General features: G+C 39.8%; 1 protein-coding gene across 1 annotated transcript; it reads left to right on the forward strand.

The window, feature by feature from the left end:
- The first annotated feature begins 1,750 nt into the window (after window positions 1-1,750).
- Window positions 1,751-5,182, forward strand: LOC103954935 (beta-hexosaminidase 2). Its single transcript, XM_048570347.1, is given in 3 exon segments — window positions 1,751-2,110; window positions 2,112-2,559; window positions 4,024-5,182. Coding segments are annotated over 3 exon segments (1,743 nt in total). The 5' UTR covers window positions 1,751-1,768; the 3' UTR covers window positions 4,977-5,182.
- Window positions 5,183-12,468: the final 7,286 nt, after the last annotated feature.

Here is a 12,468-nt window from a genome sequence, read left to right on the forward strand (position 1 = left end):
AGCTGGGAAATGGATTTCCTGTAGCAAGCAGAATATGTTATTCTCTAAGCATGAGGTTGAAATGGCGTGTTGAGGAAGATTTGGTACTAGTAAGTTTGCAGCTCCCCCTTCCTCCCCTTTTACTCTAATCTTGGCTTCCAATTTATAATGGGTGATGGTTATCCCTATTTCCTATTGAATTGAAAGATGTGCTAGAAACAACATGTTTACAACATGTAAAACAAAGAATCGGAGCTACCTTATGTCCAACGAACAAAATAGAGCACTGGAATAGCTTCTAGCATGTAAAAGGGTATGCCGAAAACTACTTGTTTCCAGTGGGTAAATGGATGGATTGGAAACTTCTTATGTTCTATGAATTAATAGGGTTTAGGGTGAGACGAGTTGCAGCATGAATAGGTTCACGGGAAACATTATCTTGGCGCAAGTATATTATCGAAGAGTTTCCATGGGTTTCCATGGGCCTTGTGGACCTCCGTAACCTTCCAACCTCAACCACTATAGCAACCCCTCGTGAGATAACATGCCTTGGGTCATGTGAGCTTGATAGGTGTCGTGTTTAAACGAATGTGTTTAGCATTACGTGATATATTTCCTTGTTTGGCATGACATGAAATTAATTGAAACTTGTGTAAAACCTTGCTTAACTATTAACTTCTCTGATAATTTTGTATAATATAATCGAGATTCATATAAGGTAATAAGATCATACAGAGTAATGGACACTTAACGTGCATAGGGCCTTCACGTGCAATTTTTGGACCCAACAGGAACCAAAAAGAGTCTTCAAGGGTAATCATCTCATACTCTACTCTTTAACTTCGTTTGGAATAAATTTGGTTCTTCAACCCTTAGGCCTTCAAGATTTTGAGAAAATTATTTAGTTTGAATGTATGCATACCTAGCCTTCACGTCTAATTGTCTTTAACCATGATTTATTCAATGAATCCTCTAGTTTTAACAGAAGTTTTCCTTCACAAGGACGTTTATTTATTTTATATACGGAGCCTTTGATTTGGCATCTTAGACAACCTCACTACCATCCTTAAAACCGTGTTTTGCTGTCCTTCCCTTGAGAAATTTGTGTGTCTAGTCTTATGTTTGCAGATGGTCATGTTTTTTAATTTTATTCCAATGACATGTTAAATAGAAATAAGTGGTCCTAGTCATGCCACATTAGTCAACTTAACAAATTTTTTGACAAATTTGACGGAATGTGTGAAAGTGATACAAAAATTGAGTTTCAGATGGCAAAGTGGCACAATTTTAGTTTCAAGGGCTAAGCAAAGATATTATTTTATTTATTGGGTAACAAAGCTAAGCAAAGAGCAGGCGATCAACATTGTTTCTGATGTGCGATTAAAAATAGGTAGGAAAGAAAAGGTATTGGTTGAGAGTCGTCCGTGGAATACTATATACCACCGGCGGCAAGTTGACTTGAAGCAGATTGGATTTAGAATATAATCTTTTACTTTTGTTTTGTCTAATAATTGGGGTTGGGGAGGGCCTGCCGGTAGAAACATTTCTAATAGCAAATAGCATATGATACAACATAATGTTAAACGGGAAACGCCAAATCATTACCCAACACAATAAATTAGCTAACAAAGAAAGGAGTGGACGAGCCGGCAGAAAAGAGCACTCGGGGTCGGTCAGGTCGGGTCTCCCTCCAAGTCCTAGCTGGGCTCCTTACAAGTATTTAAGACAAAGCAATCAGGTCTCCCTCCTCAAATTTCTCGCCTCCTACAGTACCAGTACCAGTACCACCATGCAGATTCTCATCGTCATCCTGTTGATGGGCTTGCTCCTGGCCTCTGCGGCGCCATTCTCGTCCTCCCAATCTGATTCCGGAGTCAATGTGTGGCCAAAGCCGAGAAACTTTTCTTGGCCTCAGCCGCAGGCCCACCTCCTCTCCCCTAACTTCGCCATCACTTCTCCTGCCAACCACAAATACCTGTCATCCGCCGTCAAACGCTACCACCAGCTTCTTCTAAGCGAGCATCACCGCCCCCTCGTAAACCCCTCCTCCTCCGTCCGCATCAACACCTCCGCCCCACCCTTGCTCACCCTCTCCCTCACCGTTGCTGACCTCGCCGCCCCACTTCACCACTGGCGTCGACGAGTCCTACACACTCACCATCCCCATCACCGGTGGAGCCGCCAATCTGTGGGCCCAGACGGCGTGGGGCGCCATGAGGGGCCTGGAGACGTTATCGCAGCTGGTGTGGGGCGATCCGTCGCTTGTGGCGGTGGGAGTCTACGTTTGGGACTCCCCGCTGTTTGGGCACAGAGGGGTGATGCTGGACACCTCCAGGAACTTCTACGGAGTGGAGGACATACTGAGGACCATCGAGGCCATGAGCGCCAACAAGCTCAATGTGTTCCACTGGCACATCACCGACTCCCATTCTTTCCCACTGCTGCTGCCTTCCGAGCCTGACTTGGCCTCCAAGGGGTCTTATGGCTCCGCTATGCAATACTCTCCCGCTGATGTCACCAAGATTGTCGAGTTCGGCTTGGAGCATGCCGTCAGGGTTGTCCCCGAAATCGATGCACCTGGTCAGTCACCCTACTCACTCGCTTACTTACCAATAGCTATTAGGTAGCTAGCTGTTTGATAAAATGCCACAGAGAGGCACTTGACAGCATTTATAAAGCATTACTCTTATCTTTAAAAAGCAATTTGGCCGTTGTTTGAGTTAAAAACTCTCAAGTAACTTACGGATTCATTAGAGAAATTGTGTCTGTCAAGTTGGGACTTGTTATGACTGTTAGAAAACGTACAAATGCAACCTTAATTCTGGCTTTATTTGGAATGCGAGAGTTCAAATTTAGAAATTTCAGGTTATGTTGGTAAATTATTTTGATATGCTAGTAATTGCACATAATAAAACCTTGTATTCTGCTTTTTCTAAAGGGATTTCAAATGGCATGCTACTAGCCTGCACTCTCTCCTGTTTTGGTTAGCAGCAAGAAACCCAAAAGACATCAGCCTAGTTTATTCCTGTCTTTGTTAGCAGCCACATGCTGATAAAGTTTGAAAGAACCTAAAGGATATCAGCCTATTTTGTTCCTGTTTTCAATCTCATCTCTCTCATTTACATGGCTGGCTTGTTCTCCTTCCTAATCTACATAACCTTCCACATTCTTCTGGGTTTAGGGTAACAATCAAAATATGAAGAAAGAAACTAAGCGTTGCCGTTGTGAATAATTTGAGGAATCTAAGAGCCAGAGAAGATATAAGAATATAACAGTGAAGGGCATGTACTTTGGCCATTATTTCAGAGGCATATAGTGGGGGCTTAATGTCGTAGTTAAGAGCAGTTGCCCTTTATATCTGAGGTCCTGTGTTCTAATCTTCCCCATCCCAATATTTGTTTGATAAAAAAGAAATTACATCGGTAAAGAAACACGCCTTGTTCTTCCATGATACAAAATCACAAGACGAGATGTACAGAACAGAAAATGAATATTGGAACTAGAATGCTTTTAGGTTTTGATCTAGAAAAATGGAAAGAAAAAAAAAAAAAAAACAAATTGTGGGCGTGAGATCCACAAAATATTTTGGTTGTTAAAACAAAAATAGCACTTTCTAATACAAACAGAAATTTCAAGAAAGCAAATCCACTTTCAGGTAAATTTAGTTGCCAAAATGTTATGCGTTCACATGGAGAGGTATTTGGATGATGAGAATTACAAAAGTGTGGTGAAATTTTCCTTTTTGTATATGTCGAAAATTATAACGAGGACTTAATTAGAAAGGAGCATATGTGGTGGAGAGGTGCGGATGGAAAGTTGCTTGGGCTAGCAATGAGGATGGGGGAGTGTCAGCCATAGTTGCTTGTTTCACTGCAGTCTGCAGCTGGAAATACTCTTTACTCTATTTCATTACATGCTTGCTGCATGCTAGATGACCCTAGCTCCTTATTCATTTTCATAATACATTCTTATTCCTAATCTGAATCATGGTAGTGTAATCAAACATTTTTTTCATTCTTTTTTTTATTTTTTTAATGTGTGCAGGCCATACGGGATCATGGGCTGAAGCCTACCCCGAAATCGTGACATGTGCAAATATGTTCTGGTGGCCAGATGGAGTCGATTGGGCTGACCGGCTTGCATCTGAACCCGGAACAGGTCATTTGAATCCATTGAACCCCAAGACCTATCAAGTCCTTAAAAATGTCATCCATGATGTATCAACGCTATTTCCTGAACCTTTTTTCCATGCTGGAGCTGATGAGATCATACCTGGCTGTTGGAAAGCTGATCCAACCATTCAATCATTCCTGTCCAAGGGTGGAACGCTCAGTGAGCTTCTTGACCTTTTTGTCAACTCCACTTTCCCTTACATTGTATCTCTTAATAGGACGGTGGTTTATTGGGAAGACGTTTTGCTGGATGATAATGTCAAGGTGCAAGCAACTATTCTTCCCCCAGAGCATACCATCTTACAAACATGGAACAATGGCCACAACAATACTAAACGAATTGTGTCTTCTGGATACCGCGTTATTGTGTCATCCTCAGAATTCTATTACTTGGATTGTGGTCATGGTGACTTTCTCGGGAACGACAGCCTGTATGATCAACAAACAGGCAGTGACACTGGAAATGGGGGTTCCTGGTGTGGACCTTTCAAAACATGGCAGACCATATATAACTACGATATAACATACGGGTTGACTGAGGACGAGGCCAAATTGGTGCTAGGTGGAGAGGTGGCGTTGTGGTCTGAGCAAGCTGACCCAACTGTTTTGGACGCACGAATTTGGCCGCGCACTTCAGCATTGGCAGAGTCATTATGGTCAGGGAACAGGGACGCAATGGGCATGAAGAGGTATGCAGAGGCAACTGATCGGTTAAATGAATGGAGGAGCAGAATTGTGGCTAGAGGTGTTAGGGCTGAACCCATTCAACCACTTTGGTGTATTCGGAACCCAGGGATGTGCAACACGGTTAATTCATTTGGTTAAAATGGTCTTAATTTATGTATTAATAACATTTGAATCTATTTTTTGGGGAAGTGAATATAAAGTGACTCATCCGAAACCACACTTTCTCTGTAACAACTGGTTGTTAAAACCTCCAAAATATGTATGAAAACAAGCTTAAGCTGTTATGCAAACTCCATCTCTGAAACAAGGTCCATAACCCACTATTAATTACTTTGTAGCGACAATATGTTCTTGTTATTTTTACTGCTTTCCACGAGAATTTATCATTTTTATATTTATCTTTATACGCGTCTTTGACATACATACGGTTGAATATTCAAAGCGTGGGAAGAAAATATTACTGTTGAGAATTATCGATTTAAATTACTAGATTTTAAACCAGTGAATATTCAAATCATTACCAATGTAATGTGCCGTCACCAAACTCTCAACACCGCCGCCACCATCACCCCGACCGACCATCCACCACAATTACGTTACCACAACTCCGGAACCCCCTACAATCACCCCTCCCACCCTAAGTCAATATTTCTTCCACAGTGGTTTAGGTAAGTTTTATTCTTATTATAAGAATCTAGCACTTTAAGTTTGATTCCTACGACACAACATATACAAGAGAGTGAGTTTTATAGGATTGAGTTCTATCTATTAATCGTCTCATTCATCTAATTTATACTCTTATTGGTTATTCTCTTTTCTCTCCCCTAAAAAGTGGGTCTCCATTTATTGTATAGAATTCAAACTCATGAGTTCAATATTGAACTCAAGAGCTCGAATCACTTTTATACTGTGAAATTTCATCCTTGAATTTCACTATTTGATTTCATATTCGTAATTGTTACGACGTGATCCTAATTTTTAACGTAAAATTTTGCGAATCTTCAAAAAAATGAAAATGTCTCTAGGCAAAGCGGAGTCATACATGGACTTTTGAGCTTGTTTTATATTTGTCCTTTTTCTTATCATATTCTAGTAGTATGTGTTGATACGAACACATGAGAAGTAAACGAAATGAAATTTGAAACTAGATTGAAGATTCTACGAGGCTCGATGGTCGATGTAAAACCCTCCCCAAATTTAGTTTGTAATTTTACAATTTCCCTAAAAGTTTAGGAACCTTGCAATTTGGTCTTCTATCCTAATCTGATCCGGACCCTCCATCTAGATTTTCTTTCTCCCTCACGCTGCCACGTGGCAGCCCATAAAACTCTCTACCTCTCTCTCTCTCTTTCCCCGAAGCTCTCTTGGATCTCTCACTCTCTCAACTCTCACTCTCTCGAAACTCTCACTCTCACTCCTTTTCCCGATCGACACACCCACCCAAATCCGTGCACCCGGACGACAACACAGCACCACCACTAACACCGGGGACTCTCGCTCTCTTCCTCCCTCCCCTCCATAAAGGTCTAGGGCACCCAGAGGAAACCCAACCCAGGTTCGGCGAACAATGGGTGTGCGAGCTCAGGTCCAGCCACCTCCGACCGTTTCACTACTAATCGCAAGTAGCATCCTCTTCTTTTTGTCTTTACCTTCGATTTCCTAGTTAGATCGTAGGGCATATGGGAGTTTTGCCAACGACTGGAGCATCGAAGGCTCCAGCCTCATTCCCTGGCGAGAAATGGGTCAGTGACCCAAGTCCAGTGAACCTAGGCCCTTTAGGCGGTGTATAGAACTCAAGCCCTAAACCCGTTTAAAACCCAACCCAACCCTTTTGTTTTATTTATTTTAATTATTTAATTTTTAAAACCCAAAGGCCCTTGGGTCATTTCCGTTAGGGCTTTAGGCCCGTAGACTCTTTTAACCCTAAACCCTGGGCAGGCTTCCAAGCCCAGGCCCGTGTGTTAGAACCCAAAAGAACCAGCCTTAGGGCCGAATGGAACTTGGGCCTCCAGCCCGTTTACCCTAAACCCTAAAACCCTTTAAGCCTAAACCCTTTGAGCCTTAGAACCCTAGGCCCAACCCAGTCCGACCCAAAACCCTTTGACCCATTGACTGACTCGATCAACGCTAATCGTTGACAGTTGACTTTGATCAGTCAACGTTGACCGTTAACTTTTGGGTTTCGTCCGAAACCCTTCTTATGCTAGTTTCAACGTCCTAGACCCATTTTTGACATCTATTTTCTCAAATTCAATTAGTTGAATAGAGTTTTATTAATTGTACCATTTATGTGCTTAGATGCAATTATTTGCGGCGAATCCGTCATTCTTATTTCGTACGACTCTACGATGATAGAGTATCTGTGAGTGGACCCCCTCTAAAATGCATGTTTTAATAGTAGAAATGCGTACATGAAAACCATGATTTAATTACTACATTTTATGAAACGTTTTATGAGATATTAGGCTTACTTAGAATCTTTTGGAATACCATATTTTCTATCGATCCCATGTTCTTTCTAGGATATCTGATGGATGATGATGTACTATTTAGAACATGCTTTTGCACACTTCTTTATAGTATAGATGATGAATGACTTTATACTATGAAGATGTTTTGAGATATATTTACCTATATTTGGAAAGACTATGTTCAATGGTTTTGTGCTTATCTAGTGGTCACTGTTCTGCCTATGGGCAATGATACTTTCATTAGGCCTTCGGGTCAAGTGATGTAAGGACCTTCGGGTCAGGAGATATTATATTAGCCTTCGGGTTGGGTGATGTAGAGGCCTTCAGGTCAGGAGATTATTATGTTAGCCTTCAGGTCTAGTGATGTAGGGGTCTTCGAGTCAATTATGATACCACTAATTAGCACACTATATACGAGATGCGTTTTATGAAAAGTTTTATAGTATGCTTGGGTTTCCAGAAAACCTTTTACATATTATATTATTGAATTTCCATAAAACTTTGGGGATTAGTATGTTGAATAAATGTTTCATTATTATTATTATTATTATTATTATTATTATCAACTTGGTCCACTTATATTTGTTTTGCATCCCCTTAGGACATAGAATTGAGGCATACAATCTCGGCGTCAAGGCACTCCCGCATCTATATCTTCAAGTCTTCTCGGTGTAGGACCCATCCTTTTGTTCATTCAATTTTATATTATTCCTTTTTAGTGTTTTATTTTAGTTGCATGCTCTGAACACGTTCCTCAATTGCATAGTAATCATATTTAGATTTATAATTCTTATTTATTTCTTGTTCTCAACATTTTCATTCAATAAATGGCTTTCGTTACCCTTAGGTGTCGGCCAGCACGTGACCGTTTTGATGTCTCACGGACATCGGGATCGGGGCGTGTCAGTCGAGAGTATTTTGTTAATTTTATCATTATTTGGAACACATGTTGTTTGTCCTTTTCTAACCTTGGTGTGTGTGCCAAAGGGACCGACCTTCCATTTTTTGTAGCTCATCTTCTCTCTCAGCTCACTCTTAATCATTCTCTCCCAAGTCTTTCTCATCTTTCTCACCTTCTACCTTTTCCAAAACCATACAGCCATCTAAACCACCTTCTTGGCCAATCGATCACCAAACCAACACCATAGCAACCCTCATCTCTTCACGAGCTCAAACATGAGCCCTAGATTGTGAAGAAATGACCATTGATTGAGGTCATAAGAGCTCTGACAGGACTAAATTTTTTTTTCGATGAGATTTCGTCTCCTTTTGTTGTTTTGGATGAGTTTTGGGGTCACCAGTTGAGTTACCATCATCCTAGAAGTCAATTTTGAGCATTGGATGCTCGGCTCCACCTCGATGTACGATAATCACACAACTTTGATTTGAGCCAAAGTTTTCCGACGAGTTTCAGGCCATCTTTGGCCTTTTCTTAGACTTTTAAAAGGTATAATTGCTACTCTCCTGGTAAGCTTCACTTTGACACAAGGATTGTGTGATTTGGTTCAAAATTAAGCAAGTTATGGCTTTATGAAGGATTCGTGCACAATTTCCCAGTTCCTGGCAAGACAAATGGCAGCAACTGCAACCAGCTCACTGGAGAGGAAGGGAAATATTCCAAAACCCAACCTGCTTGTGGCGGCTCTGGTCGGCACATAGAGGCACATACGATGGCGCATAGTCAGCAAAACATAGGCAATGATCCAAAGTGTCTTTCTAGGCTAATTTTGATGTTCTGAATTTGTTTTTGGCATTCATTCAATGTTATTATATTGTTTTAACCTAATTTCATAGTTGGCCTCCACTTAAACTTGCGATTGGTAGAGATCCAACGATTGGATCATCATGAATTTTTAGTATGTTGTAGTGGAAGCGTGATGAGGCTTTTAGGAAGTTACTAAATGGAAATTTATATACAAATCTTCTGAATTGGATTTCTAAGGTTGTTTATCCTACCTTTGACCTTTGTCTGAAGGTTGACTTTGGTCAATGTGTCCTGAATCAGTCTTGATTGTTGTAGACAACATGTACAACCTAGAATTATGTGATTTATCACAAGACTTCAAAGACGAGACTTGTGATTTGTTCTAGGCACTGATCGTGTGTGAGCATTTTGATCCTATGGTCATTACCCTAAAAAACTCCATACTAGTATACTTAATGGATATGGCATGAATTTATAAAATGCGTTTTCTACCAAATATTTCTTTTAAATTCAAGCACCGATCAAATTTTTGTGAAATTGTGAAATGTAAAGACTAGTAAAGAATCGTCAACCCATTAATATGGGGACTTGTGACATCAAATTTTTATCCTATCTAGTTCCATTGAGTTGTTCTAAGTTAGGTTCCTAGAATTTCTTACTCAGTTCTGTTGAGTGGTCCAGAACTGTGTTCCGCTTAGGTTCCTTTGAGTGGTACAGAACATTGCTTTATCTGGATTCAATTGGGTGGTTCGGAATCTCATTTCCTATTCGGTTTCATTGAGTTAGTCTAAGACCATCCTTCATTATGATTCCATTGAGTGGTACAAAATCCCGCTCCCTATTATGTTATGTTAAGTGATCCATAACTTTATCTTCATTGGATCCCGTTGAGTGGTCCGAAATTCCATTTCCTATTGGGCTCCATCAAGTGGTCCAGAACTTAATCTTCGTTGGATTCCATTGAGTGGGCCTAAATTCCTTTCCCGTTTTGGTTCTTTTAAGTGTTTTGGAACCATATCTTTGTTGAATTTTGTTGAGTGGTCCAGAATCCATCTTCCTTTATATAAGCCCTTAGTAAGCCCTAAAAGTCTTGGGCCTTTAAGTCTCTCATTGCCCCATAAATAAATGGGCTGAATATGTAGGCATGGCATGTAAGCTACTTCTCCACTGTCTGTTTGACATGTGGAAAGTCAACACTCCTTGAGCGCAACACTCGTTCAGGGTGGTTGGAAAGCACTTTAGCTGAGTGCTAGGTCCGACAACATTCATGTCTCTTCGCAGACTTCTCTCTCTGTTATTGGCCAACACGTGGCCTAGAGATTATGCTTGGGATAGACTTGTCATTGGACCTATGTGCTAGAAAGTGTTGGAGTTGTACCCTAAAAGCCAATTTCGTAATATTGGATATTATTAACAACTACATATTAATTAATAAAGGGAAAGGTTAATTCATTGATAAGTTTGGCTTTTGTATTATAAAGATATTATACTATGAAAGAGGCCATATGATTTAAGGTATATAAGTAATGTCCTAAATGATGTTAGGGCAGGGAGATTTGCATTCCAGAGTCACTTAGTTCTTAAACAAAGTTCCTAGCTATTTGGAAAGTGACCTAAACACTATCTGGAAAGTTCAGCATATATCACATTAAGGTTAGCATGGTCTCGTGTTATGTGAGTTGGACAAATGATAGATATATAGAAGCTTTTCTTTTGAACAAGTTCATTGAACACTGCCCGTAATTAGGAATGAACTTTGATTTCACCTCAAGTTGACAATAAGGAATCTATCACCTTCAGTAATTGTTCAAATAGATAGAGATATCACTCAAAGCAACTGTAAGATCCATATCAAAAATCTTTGTGCAAAGTACTTGTTGATCAAACTGTGTTTGTAAGAACACATGAGTGGCACCGAGTAGCATGTCATGGCTATCCAGATTAGTAGAAGTATACGCAAGCGAATCATGATACTCTTTCAAACCTTGATTGTATTTACAATGCAATTCGGTACTTTTGTCATCCATACCCCGATCAAGATTTATGTGATATAGATTTATGTAAAATCACATGTAACCATACATATGAACCCGAGTACCAGACATTGGGCCTTGCAAAGCAATGATGGCTTTGAGGTGAAATCAAAGTTCATATCTACAAGTATAAGATACCTATGATGCATCAAGTCTGAGAACTATTTACATACTATAACCAAAAACACTATAATGTTTGACATGTGGTGAAGCATCCGTGCATTTAAGCTTCTTGGATGGTCAATCTCATGTGAATCCAATAGACAAGTACCTATATATCCAACATGTGTCTAATACGTGTAGTACGAAACATATTAACCTAATATGATGTACACCAGCCTTTTTGGATAGTCAATGTCCAGTTGACTTTCCAAAAGCCTAGGAACTTTGTTTAAGGATTAAGTGACTATGGAATACAAGTCTCCCTGCCTTAAACTCGTTTAGGGCATTGCTTCCATATCTTAAATCTTGCAGACACATTCGTAGTATATTATTTGCATCGTATAAATGACAAAACTCATGAATGAAGAATACATGCCCTTGTTAATTAATTAATTAATATGGAATTGTTATATAATATCTAATATTATAAAATTGATTTTTAGGGCACAACTCCAACATGGCTAACAAGTATCAATCTATCTCCAGCCATGGAGGCTAATAAAATCCATGGGCACAAGTTTAGCCTTCAAAAATAATTTTTTTGGGAAATGGGATGGGCTAATTTTCCCCCATCTCCAGCCCTGGAGGACTAAGAATTAGCCCCTCTATATTTTTACATTGTAATATATTGAAAGAAACTGTTATACAACAATTAGACATTTACTATGTATTGTTCAAACTAAGGGAAATTTTCACTTTTTGTCCATGTAAATTAGTTAAAGTTCACTTTTAATTCATGTAATTTCACAAATGATGTGACTCAAGGACATGTTACAATTTTCATTTTTAGTTAACATAAACGGCATGTGCCACTCACATGCATGGCATATTAGCAATTGAGAAATTTTATTTGAACTCGTATAACCTTTTTTTACATCCAACTTATACTTTAAATGTGAAATGTCTTTTTACTTTATTGTTGAAATATCCCACATCGACCGTATCTCTGCGAAAAGAAGTGGGTCCTTTGACCCCGCATGTAGAGTGACTCACATGGGCTCCAAATGGTTGTTGATGTGTGGATCTCCCATGTATGACCCACTAATTGGGTCCCATGTGAGGGGGCATGTTAACATATGCCACATCAAGCGTATCCATGAGAAAAGAAGAGTTTAAATATCCTAACCCTACTCCAACTAATACTAAGGCCTTTTGTGATCCCACACTTGACGGATTGTGCACGTAATAATCACTAAATTGGGGACAATATTGGTGTTGTTGGAAGTAGGTCTTTGACCCGTCTCTCTGATAATTTTACT

This window comes from the organism of the source record quoted next, unplaced genomic scaffold, assembly GCF_019419815.1.
Source record: "Pyrus x bretschneideri cultivar Hongxiangsu unplaced genomic scaffold, Pyrus_bretschneideri_v1 Contig52, whole genome shotgun sequence".
Classification (NCBI taxonomy): domain Eukaryota; kingdom Viridiplantae; phylum Streptophyta; class Magnoliopsida; order Rosales; family Rosaceae; genus Pyrus; species Pyrus x bretschneideri.